The following is a 12,801-nucleotide window of genomic DNA, read 5'->3' as shown; positions in this document are numbered from 1 at the left end:
AAGTGAAATCAGCTGTTGTTGTAGAGGAAAATTGATGTCGTAATCGGATAAATAAAGAACTGGAAATTCTGATTAGTTCCAGTTACTCTAGGATTACATCTTAATTCTATGTTGCCCTGAGAAGAATTATAATGAATTTAACTAGTTGGAGAAAAGTAAACAAGGAAAGATATCAGTACCTTATTGCTGTTGTTTAGAGTAGTGAAGCGCGATTAACAGTAGTTCAGTTAAAGCGTTGGAGAATTTTATTTAATGTGTTCCGCTAGCTTAAATAAGTTAATTCATTAGTGTGCTCACAATAAATTGATGTATTGAAGATTGTATCTGGTAAGAGTAGTCATACATGTTTGTTTATTCTAACATTAACTATAACGTATCTTCGAAGTTCATGGTCCGAAATAAGATTGCTTGGAATATTGTCTACCTTGATTAGTGCCTGCTGTGAATTTAAACATCAAGTACAACTGATAGATATGTCCAGACTGATCAAATGAGGAGTTTTGTTTTATTAACTTGAGTTAAGAAAGCTTGTAAATTTGAAGCTGAGAATTGTATGTTAAAGTTTAGAACATTGAATTGGAATGAGTGACTTAACAAGATGTATTAAGTTATTTGTATTGTTCCATTTAAAAGTAGAATTCTTGTATTTGTTATATATCATATATTAAATGTTTTATTTTGTTAATCTAAATATTGTGTTTGCCTGAAATCCCTTTTATTGCACCGTTCATAAAAAATTCGAATCTTGCGGGTGCCCCAAGTAGAATAGTAAATAATTCGGCCTAAATGAGAAGACCGCTAACTTAATTAAGAATTGATCCTACTGTTTTATATAGACTAATCTAAAAATAGGGTGGCGCAGCATAATTATAAATTTCCCTACTTTTGGATCGGTGATCAATTTGCAATTAATTGTTTTATTAATAAGAGTGACTTGAAACAAGATGGCAGATTAGAACACAACAAGAAAATAGAACGTCACGACACTATCATACCTGTGCAACATACCAACTATCTTTCTTATCATACTATCTTTTATTCTTCTCAACAACCTCCTGATATCCAACCTTACCCAGTCAAGTCATTTGTCCCTACTACCAATTCCTTTGCTTAGAATGATTGAACGAATAGAATGATTGAGGCATTGGACATGAGTAAGTCCAATGCCTCAATCATTCTATACGTTTTACCTTCCAATAAACAAACCTTGTGCATCTTCTTGTTTACTGCACCTCTAATAATCAAATCTCCATGCAATGCCACTCATAGATCTTTCGTTATCTTTTTCATAGGTTATCATTTGTTTGCATCATTTTCACTCTTCCATAATGTATTTCCAATTCCCTTCATCTTATTCTGCATCATCTCTTACTTCATCTTCACCAACTCAGATGAAGATGAGGCAAGGTTTCAAATCTTGCAATTTTTTTTTAATTTTTTTTTTTTATATATATATCATTCACTCTCGGCCTGGCTGGCCGAATGGTTAGTATACTCGCTTTCCAATCAACAGGTTTCAGATTTGAATCATGCCATGGCATGGATGTTTGTGATTGTCTTGAGATGGAAGATGAATTTCATTGCCTGGTATGAGACCACTTATTGGAGGCCTGAAGTGGCTGAAAAAGTTCCATGTTTGGTCTCTAGAGCAGGGTTTCTGGACCATGTAAAAAAAAATTGCAAAAAAAATATATAAAATTGACAAAAATGAAGAAAAAAGTCCTTAGCCTGGTACAAATGTAGAATAAGTTTAGTAGCCTTTTATGGGTGGTAACCACATTTAAAAAAAAAAAAAAAACCTATTTTATTGCCAGTCACACACTTGTTCACCATCAATCCTGCTCATCACCTTATCATTAATTGCACTGTTTTTCAGCATCAATTTTGTATGTTATGAATTTCAAATTAAATGAAGTTCAAAAATACTAAGTGTGGTAGTAGTTGGAAGTTTATTTTCCACTTGGTTAGACTATAATAAATTTAGTTTAATCCTTTATCCAAGTATAAGCAAACAAAGATTGCACCTGAAGTATCTTCAGGAATGCGGCAATTCGTAGTTCCCTTAATGCATAGCATTTATACATGTCTGCAAGGAGATGTGCTTTGCATTATGGGAGATATTGAGATGAGGAGTGATGAGAGCTTGGTCCACCTTTACTATGAGTTGCCTCAGTCCTGAAGATACTTCAGGTGCAAACTTTGTTTGCTTACATTTGGATAAAAGATTAAACTAAATTTATTAAAGTGTGGAAGTAGTGACAAAATTTTGCAGCTGATTTGGACATTAGAAACTTTATAATTATACTAAGTATTTGAATTTGAGATACAAATGTGTTTTATTTTTACTAAATTTGTCTGTTTTGGCATATCTTATATCCTGGAAAATGTAATAATCGTAAGTATATAAAAACTCTATTTCTGTGTGTTTTGTGCTATAAAAGAGCTTATAAAGTAAAAAGTAGCACTCTTGCAAAAAAGAAAAAGGTATTGTATTCAGTTAACCTCATGGAAATTGTACTTAATAAGATGCTTATGTTATCCAATTTATATAATTAGTGCACATATCTCATCTTATGGCTCATTGGGGCCAAGTTCCACTTGGTAATTTTCTTTGCCTTGTGTGTGAGAACACTATTTGCTATTTACAGGATCAGAAAGTATGTTTGATCTCTGGAGCAGGGTTCCAAATTTATTTAACCTTCATCCCATCCACAATATTAATATACTATATATAGGTTAGGAACTTTTTGTCGGTGGGATTCATATTCAAATACATTAACATTTTTGGAATTTTTTTTTTTTTTAAAGTAAATTATAAACTTCTTTATAATAGCTCATTTGGTAAGAGCCACTGCTTGTTTACTGCACAAACTGTAGATCCAAATCTCACATAAACTTGTATTGGTACTTGAGAGGAAGGGAGGATGAATAAGCCTGTCAGTGTAACTGACTGTTTTTGCAGCAGTTAATCGCTTTTTTCATTAAAGAATAATGTAAATATTGATAATCTGTAATGCATATTTTAATATGGAAAGCATTTTCATTAGTACATAACTTTTTAAGTACTATAGTTTTGTAGTATAAACAATTAATGAAAAAAATCCTGTTTTGCAAACAAATGTTCTATACTTATTTTCATTACTGGTAAAGCATTTACTTTTGTTCAATTTCAGTGATTGGACAGTTGTAAAACCATGTAGCATTCACTTGTAGTTCAACACTAGTTGAAATTAGTGACAATAACAACAAACAAAAAACCTATTGTGTTCAGCAGTAGTAGCTTTGGAGAACTTATTACAGGAAGAACTTGTATATTTGGAGAAAATTTTAAATAATTTAATCATTAGTTAAATATAGAATTTATGATTGAACTGATAGTTAACTTTTTATCATATTAGAATTTTAAAATACTAATACTGTTTGTGTGTATGTGTATTTCACATAATTACTGAAATATTTTGATATTTATGAAGGTATATAAATGCAAGTTTTTCATTTTTAGGGATCAGATCATGCACGGATTTCACATTCCTGTTCAGATGCCAAGTTATTTGGTTATTTATATGAAGATGCTAAAACAATTTATGAAGCTATGTTGAGAGGAGCTAGAGTATCAAGTATGTGCCAATGTTTATTACAAATCTTAATTTCTTGTGTGTACATGCATGCATACCAAAGTTTTTGGTAATTTCATAATCTGCTGTCATCCTCAATTCTGGCATGATTCCTAAATTAAATTTTTTTTTTGATACGATAACTATATATGTTATCATATAAGAGGCCTACTAAACATCCTTTGCACATTACCTCCCATGTTTAACTTTGAATTCATTCATTAACAAAGCACTTACAGCTGGCCACCCATTCCATTCATTCATCACTCTGAGTAAAAAATCTAGTCCTCATGCCTATGTAACCAGCTTCTTACTTGCTTTCTAGGAATGACCCTTGTTTCTTCATCCACTGGTCATATCCTGAAAAATGTCCTCCTATATCAGTTTCATAGTTCTTTTATAGTCTGTATCGTTGTTTGAGATACTTGTGCCATGAGAGGTTCCTTCAATTAACACAAAAAAAAAAAAAAAAAAACCACAAAGGATAACTAACACTATTTAAGGCCATGTATTTCAGCCAGAATATTATAGACCATTGTCAGTAGCAACAATAGTTAGTTACAAAATAGAATGTGAACAACAGATTTGAAAAAGTAAAAGCTGCTGATGTTATACATAAAACAACTAATGATATAACTGAGGAAACATTGCAATATTGATAATTCATTAGCTCTTAAAAAATTGATGTGATTAAAATAAGACTTCTCCATATTTTAGATAGAAAGAGGCAGTCCGATTTAAGTTCAGATGGTGAAGTAAAGCCTCAGCGCTTTCTTTTAAACAAACGTTCAAATTTATACTGACACTGATGAAGTAAACATGTTTCATACCGTAGGATATCGTGGTCTGTGTCTATTCCATGCTGTGCTAAGCCAGATTTTTCAGATTTACTGTTGCTTATGTAAGACTGTTGCTTATGTAAGTCTCATTTCCACAGAGCCTCCAGTTTGTCCAAAATAAGAACAGTGACAGTCCTAAGAAACTTGGTAGATACCAGGGAGAGTTAGGTGGCAGTTTATCTTTTGAAGATGGAAACCATGCTGATAATTTGTTGATAAGAAGAAAAGTACATTTAACCTGGGTGCTCATATCTATTTCAACAAGCCTATCACTTGTCCACAATCAACTACAAGCTGCTAAACGTGAACTAGCTATTAATATAAATCTTATTTCTGATTTCCTGAATTTTATTACATCAATTGTAGACCAACTTTTCAATATAGTTCTCACTGTGACTAAATGTTCTCTGCACCATTTAATAAACTCAACCAACATTTAGATTGTAAATTCAATTCCATTGTCACAAAGCAAATGCACCTCATGCTGTTCCAGAAAATGGGGTAGTAAACATTTCTGGATGCCTGTAAAGTGAAACTGAAGCCTTTATTCTAGAACCCCTAGGTTTTATAGTTTACCTATGATTGATAAGACAATCCTGATTTTCCAATTGTCAACTGCATAAATTTGCATACTTATCAAATAGCCAAAGTTTTTAGCATACTTACTGAAAGCTCAGATTGTTTACTCCCACTCATTCATCTAAAATTCTTCCAGTTTTCTAGATAAATGTGAGAAATGTTTCTCTACTAAGTTTAACACACGTGAACTACAGTAATAGGCATTTTTATTACCTAAATATTTCTTCCTAGGTATCTTAGGACATCATCAGTACAGTAAGGCAATACTAGGAATGACAAAAGAAAGAGCGCGTATGTACAAAGGAATGCAAATTGCATGCAGTGGCGCGTTGCGGATTGAACTTAAATTAAATTGAACTAAATTACTTAAATTAAAATTAATTAGTTATTTTACACAATTTTGTATGACAATCTCCCATACTTTAAGGATGGCAAGAACATCATTGTGGTTTAGATTTGGTCTGTGGAGTAGGGCTTCAGCACTTTCTTTATATAAACGTTCATATTTATATGAAGATCTGTGTAGAAGTTTTGTCTTTTTCCAATGGTTCTTGTGGTTTGGGTTTCCAACTCAGTGTTCAGCAAGGCCTGATTTATGTGGTTTGATGAGGGGGATATGGTCTTGATGTTCTGAAATGAGTTTAAAAACTGATCTGCCTGTCTGTCCAAAATAAGAGTTTACAGGAGCATGGATCCTCATATACACCAGGTAGTAGCATAGGTGAAAGTTTGTCTTTAGGCGAGGGTAACAAGTTTTGGATCTGGTTGATGGGTTTGTAGGTGGCAACAAGATTGTATTTCTTCATAATTTTCGAGAGCTGTTCAGAGATGCCTTTGATATAAGGTATGGGAATCCTATATAGTTATTCTTGTCTAGGTTGAAATGTGGAGAAATTGCTGATGATTTTTTGAGTTATTTTGAGATTATAACCGTTTAGAGTGGCTGTGTTTTTAATTATTTCCAATTCTTGTTTTAGAGAATCTTCGGAGGAGCATAATCTGTGTGCTCTGGTTACCAATGATTTAATGATGCCAAATCTTTGAGAGGGATGATGAGCTGAAGAATTGTGAATGTAGCGGCCTGAAAATGTCTGTTTGCAATAGACCGAGGTGGAACCGTCTTCTTTTCTTTGGATGTATAAATCCAGAAAGGGGATGCCTTGTGGGGATTCTCTTTCTAATGTAAATCTGATGCGAGGATGAAGAAGGTTGATTTTTTCTAAAAACTGAAGTAGCTCTTGTTCGGAATGACTCCAGACTGCGAAGATATCATCGACATATCGAAGCCAGAGTTTGGGTTTGAATGCGAGGATTTTTTCTTCTAGATGTTCTATAAACAAATTTGCCAAATTGGGTGACAAAGTAGACCCCATTGCTGTTCCCTCCTCTTGCTTGTAGATTTTTCCTTTCCATGTGAAGTAACCAGAAGTGATAACAAATTTGAACAGTTCAACAATGTCAGACGGAAATTTTTGATTTCCGGACTGGTTTATATAAAGAAAGTGCTGAAGCCCTACTCCACAGACCAAATCTAAACAGAAATGATGTTCTTGCCATCCCTCAAGTATGGGAAATTGTTCATACAAAATTGTGTAAAATAATAACTTAACTGTAATTAATTTTAATTTAATTTAGTTCAATTTAAGTTCTGGCCGCAACACACCACTGCACGCAATTTGGATTCCTTTGTACGTATGCGCCCTTTCTTTTGTCATTCCTAGTATTGCCTTACTGTACTGATGATGTCCTAAGATACCTACGACGAAATATTTAGGTAATAAAAATACCTATTACTGTGGTTCAAGTGTGTTAAACTTAGTCATAAATTCTCCACAGGTTTCTCTATATAATAGAATGTTTCTCTACAGCCCACTAATAAATTGTTAGCTTTCATATAGAATCTCTCTTCACAAATGTTTCTCTTGAGGATACACTATATCTACTTTCAGAAGCATTTCTGCAGGATAGTGTGAAATTATTCTACTTTGTTATGCACTCTGGATATTTTATTTGTTAGAATAAGTTTTACAATTGAGTTGAAGGAATCGCAATGGGAAGTTCTCGCACTCATTGACTTTTATTTAGAAGACATCCTTTTTTTCGTTTATAGAATATTTATTACAAAGATTTTTGTAATAAACAAACCCTTCATTTTGGGTTTGTTATATAGATGGTTTTGCTATTTGATCTCATAATGAAGAAAAATTGCCAACTTTTTTTATCTAATAAAAAAAATTTACATCCACAAATTAAATTTACTATGAAAATTGGCCAAGTGGTTAGCATATCTACTCTCCAGCCAAAAGACTGCGGATTCGAATCCGACAGTCTTTTGGCTGGAGAGCTATAACCGACAGAGAGTAGTTTAATTTATTTTCCTGGAAAAAAATTGATCTTAACTGATGTAAATGTTTTTTTTTCCAATTCAAAAATCCCCTTCCCCTCAAAAAAACTATCCAAGCTAGCGTTTGAATCCTGCTGTGGGCATGGATGCTGGATTGTCTGTGGAAATACCAGTGGTGATGGGCGGTAGATAGTGTGGTGTAGTTGTGGTTAGTTGTAGCTGGTGGATTGAGTGGTGGAGATGGAGAGTTGTGAAGTAGGTGCCCTCCCTGGAGGTGTTACGTAATAATAAAATGGAAAAAGACCAATTATCCTTTTTAGGTATTCTACTCCTCTGCTCACCAAGTGAATTAATACTTCAATTTATCGAAAGCTAACTTTCATGGGACACCTACATTCAACAGAAGTCATGAATTATAAAAACTTTATTATGATATGCTCTTACTATTTGTTCTACACCTCAGCTGTTATAGCAGGAACTCTTAAACATCAAACAATATACGAAACTCACTGGCTTCTCAGAAAGGACCATGCAAGCTTTAATTCCTATAATCCTAGCTCAGATAACAAGGAAAGAATTTGAGTTCCAGTCCCTTACATTTCCAAAATTCTTAAGAAATACATTTTAGTGACTACATTTTTTTTTTTTTTCCTATCAACAAATTATCAGCATGGTTTCCATCTTCCAAAGAATAAACGGTCACCTCTAACTTTTCCTGGTATCTACCAAGTTCTGTGGTACTGTCATCATTCTTAATTTGGATACTCTGTGGAAAAGAGAATACATGTACACCAATCTTACGTTAGCAACAGTAATTAATCCTGGAAAAATCTTGCTTGGCACAGCATGGAATATATACAGACCACAACATCCTATGGTATGAAACATTGCTTACTTCATCGGTGTCTGTATAAATTTGAATGTTTATAGAAAGCACTGAGGCTTTACTTTACCATCTGAATTTAAATCGAAATGACCACCTCTCTCTATCTAAAATATGGGAAAGTCTTATTTTAATCACATATCAATAAGTTTTTAAGAGCTAATGAATTCTCAATATTTCAATGTTTCCTCAGTTATACCATTATTGTTTGATCTATAATATCAGGCAGCTCTTACTTTATTCAAATCATCTATTGTTCATTTTCGTTTTGTAATTAACTGTTGTTGCCACTGATGATGGCTTGTAATATTCATGCTGAAATATATGGCTTTAAATAGTATTATTTATCCCATTTGTATTTTTCGTGTTAATTGAAGAAAGTCTATTCCTTGTATGCCTATCAGCCAATTTTATAACCCACAATGAGTAGTTTAATTTATTTTCTTGGAAAAAAAGTTGATCTTAAATGATGTCAATGTTTTTTTTTCCAATTCAAAAATCTCCTTCCCCTCAAAAAACTATTCAACAGATTGCATTAGTTTAGGAGCCTCTATGCTAACCAACTGCTGTAGTGTACTATAGTGTTTCTTTAACCTTTTTTGTAGGCAAGATTATTTCAACAAATAATTGCTGTTAAACTTAGATAAGCTTAAACTAGTTTGCTGCAAGGGAAACACTAGAGTAGTTTCAGTTTATTTTAAATATTTAACAATGTTGAATTTTAATGATGTTCTAGCATAAAATATTGAATTATAGATTAACTTATTTTACTGATTTTTCCAAAAGAAATTAAATAGTCAGCAATAAAAATAATATACACATAATTCTATCTGAAACAGATTATCAAAACTTAATTTCAACTTTGGATTTATGAAAATAGTTACTGACCATGACTATCGGATAAATCCTTAAATTTTCATTCCATATAGAACTAATTCTCAGTAGTCTGTTGAGACGATTGTTGCACAGAACTTGCTATGAAAAATTTTTCCAGGAAACCATTTCAGACAATTCATGCATCATTAAACTTCAGCTGTTCTTCAAGAACCGTTTTAGTTTCTTTTGCTATTCTCATCCTGTAGCCCACATACAGTGATGTACTATAGGTTGTGTGTGATTGATTTAAAAATATAAATTAACTTCTTGCCCTCTTTAACATCTCTACTTCCAAAGCCTTTTTCCTGTCCAGAAGCTTGCTGCCCTGTAAAACAATGTGGCATTAACTGCTCTCAGTGTTATCCTGCTTAATACTTGATAAGAATAGGTCTTAGATACTTAAAAAAAAAAAAAAAAAAAAAAAAAAAAAAAAAAAGCTAATTTTGTTGTACTGTTTTGCAGAAACTGGAGATTGTATGGGATGGAGAGAAAATCGCGAATCTGAGTATCAATGGTTGACATATGATGAGGTAGGTAATATTTATATTTTAAAAATTTTGATCAGTGAAATTTTGCTCAAAAACATTAATATTTTTTGATTTGAAAGATTTGGTTTTTATTTATCAGGTTTACATTTCCCAGTTGACAGATGATAGCGTACCCAACATTCTTATATCTGATGATTATAAATGATCAGTAGTTTGAGAAACCTTCAGAACAAACTGTACTACAAAGGAGTACAAAGAAGGGTAATATAGTGCCATTTGCATATGGATCATATAGTGATATTAAACTATACCAATTTGTATTTCTCCTTTTGGTTAAGATTTTGGAAATTTAGCAAGAACTCATATATAGAGTTGGACAGATAGAAGAAATATTTGAGCATAAACATGACCTATTATGGGATACTCTTCTTTTTGTAATTTGATTGCTGTTTATAGTGAAGTAACAATAGTTTTTGAGGTAAAGGCATATGTGCTACTATTTTTCTACATTTTGCAAAAGCATTTGACAGAGTGCCACATAAGCTGACAGTGCCTGACAACCTAGAGGAATGCTGTAATACTGAAGATGCTGATCAGCAGAGTTGGTGGTTCTGTTGCATAAATCTGATCAGACTACATCTGCTTTATTTTACTCAATTCTGATCACTGGGATTTGAAGGTAATGAAGTAACTTTGGAGAGAGTCCAAAGGGTGGATAACAAATATCAGCATATAACAAATATGCTGAATGCTTGTTATGAGAATAGACTGAAGGCATGTAATCACGAAAGAGGTGGTGAGAATACAAGCAGTGAATGAGTTTAAGAAGTAATATGATAGATTTTGTTTGAAGTAAATCTGTGATGAGTAGCTTCCTGGAGGTCCTGAATAACAGCAATAATAATACAATAATTTGTTAGCAACTTGCTCATCAGATGTTTGAAAGTTTTTTGTTTTTTTTTTTTACTTGGTTATATTATAAATTAGATGCCAAGAAATTATATTCTTGGTTTAATCCTTTATCCAAGTGTAAGCAAATAAAAATTTGCACATGAAGTAACATCACGACTGGGCTACTTGTATATAGAGGTTCATGACTTCATATTAATTGCCTTGGTATTAGTATTGTTAGCTTCTATATACAAGTAGCCCAGTCATGATGTTACTTCATGTGCAAATTTATTTGCTTATGCTTGGATAAAGGATTTTAACCAAGAATATAATTTCTTTGGCATCTTTCATCAGAGCATGTTTGCCTGACTGGTTCAGTAGGTGATGTATCTGCTTTCCAGCCAACAAGCCGTGTGTTGTAATCCTACCATGGGCATGGATTTTTATTATTGTTTTTAAGGTGGGAGAGGAATGTCATTGTCTGGTATGCAATCTCTGCTCTGTTTATTGGGGCTTGAAAATGTCCCATGTTTATTCTCAAGTAGGCAACTCCCCTGGAAAATGTAATTATGTAAATGTAAAAATTTCTTAGTCCACCCACAGTACTAATGTACTATAGGTTTACTACCTTCCATGGTCAGGTGTGACATAAAAAAAAAAGTTTCTACATTACTATTGATACCAGATTTCTGTGTTGTAAGAATCTATATGTATTGGCTTGTACACACACACAGGTTTTTGGTAGACAGTGAAAGCATATATATATATATATATATATATATATATATATAAAAACATTTGAGTCCAAGAATCTCCTTTCCTCTTGGTCTTGGACTACTGTGTGTCAGTTCATTTTTTATTTGCACATTTAACTTATGGGTAGGTTTGTTGTACATATCTTTTCACCCAAAAAGAGGAGCATAAGGAAACCTATTAGATTTCACAGATTGGTAAATTGGTTCATTCCAGATCACATGCCGACTAACTGGAATTATTAGAAAGTCATCAATGTGGCATTAAAAAAAAAAAAACAATTATGCTTTGGAGAAACCTAAAAGGCTTCTCCAAAGCATAACAAGAACAGAATTTGAAGAAGCCATTTAAGTTTTAAACAACTACCTAATCTCATCTCTCACACACACACATAAAAATGGAATGGTGTAAATATCTCCAGAATATGGATAGCACACATTTACCTCATATATAACACTTACTAGACACCCATCTTTTGATACCTAAATCTGACCATTACAACATATTTCACTAACTATATAACATAAATTGAAAGCCAAACAGCTATTTTTCTGGCATCCTTAATAATAATTAAGGGGATACAACACCCTTGTTCAACTGCCAGTAAGCAAAACTCTAAGATCGAGAACTACGAATCTATGAGTTTCATATATACCGAAAAACTATCGGCAAATCCAAGTGTAAATGACCACTTGGTAGTACAACACCAAGGCAACTCGAAGCAAAGATGGAGCAAGCTCCCTCACTATCCTTGATATTCTCTCATAATGTAAAAACATAGCCACTAGGGGATGTAATACTGTAATTACATTATGAGGAGGTCACTACCCAGACTGGTTTCAACCTTTTTTGAGGTCTCATCAGTGATTAGATATTACATCCTATAATAAATTCTATTTATCAAATAATTATTTGATTATTTATAATCAAATAATAAATTCATTGATGGTTACATAAAATAAGTCTCCCAAACTTTTGGGAGAGAGAGACAGGCATTTCGATTTAAATTCGGCTGATGTGAGAAGGCTTCGCAACTTTCTTTAAAAAGGCGGTCATATTTATACCTACATCTGTGGAGAAGACTAGCTTTATCCCACTGAATATTATGATTAGTGTCAATGCTATGTTGTGCTAGACCAGACTTATGAGGTTTCATGTATTCAATATAATATTGATGTTCCTTCATTCTTTTTTTGTCCACTGAACGGCCTGTTTGTCCATAATAAGATATATTGCATTTGCATGCTATCTGGTAAACACCAGCTAATGATAGAGGTGACAGTTTGTTTTGTAGATGGCAACAAGGGAGAAATTTTGTTGATAGGAAAATATGTGGGAATAAGATACTACTTCAAAATTCTGCCTATAGGTTCTGAGATGCCTGAAATGTAAGGGATTGGAACTCTGCAATCTGTTGAAGAATCCTGAGGTGTTGGAAGATAGGAGTCAATTATCTGTTGGATTTGATTGGGGTTGTAACCATTAGATTCTATTAATTTTTTTACAGTGAAAAGTTCTTGTTGTAAGTTTAATG

General features: G+C 32.9%; 1 protein-coding gene across 5 annotated transcripts in view; it reads left to right on the top strand.

Annotated features, from left to right (window-relative positions):
• The window catches only part of LOC150099504 (long-chain-fatty-acid--CoA ligase 1-like), a 360,710-nt gene that overhangs the window by 181,681 nt on the left and 166,228 nt on the right, over positions 1 to 12,801 (top strand). For all 5 annotated transcript variants that reach the window (XM_090403665.1, XM_090403662.1, XM_090403664.1 and 2 more), the window contains 2 exons: positions 3,503 to 3,617; positions 9,598 to 9,665. In XM_090403665.1, the coding sequence (XP_090259791.1) occupies positions 3,503 to 3,617; positions 9,598 to 9,665 (183 nt within the window). The remainder of the gene's footprint in view (positions 1 to 3,502; positions 3,618 to 9,597; positions 9,666 to 12,801) is intronic.

The sequence above is a fragment of the Typopeltis vanoorti genome, chromosome 14 (genome assembly GCF_054136105.1).
Source record: "Typopeltis vanoorti isolate ZY-2024b chromosome 14, IOZ_Tvanoo_1.0, whole genome shotgun sequence".
In the NCBI taxonomy this organism is placed as follows: Eukaryota; Metazoa; Arthropoda; class Arachnida; order Uropygi; family Thelyphonidae; genus Typopeltis; species Typopeltis vanoorti.
The sequence above is the reverse complement of the archived record's forward strand: the minus strand, read 5'-3'. Positions and strand labels throughout refer to the sequence as shown.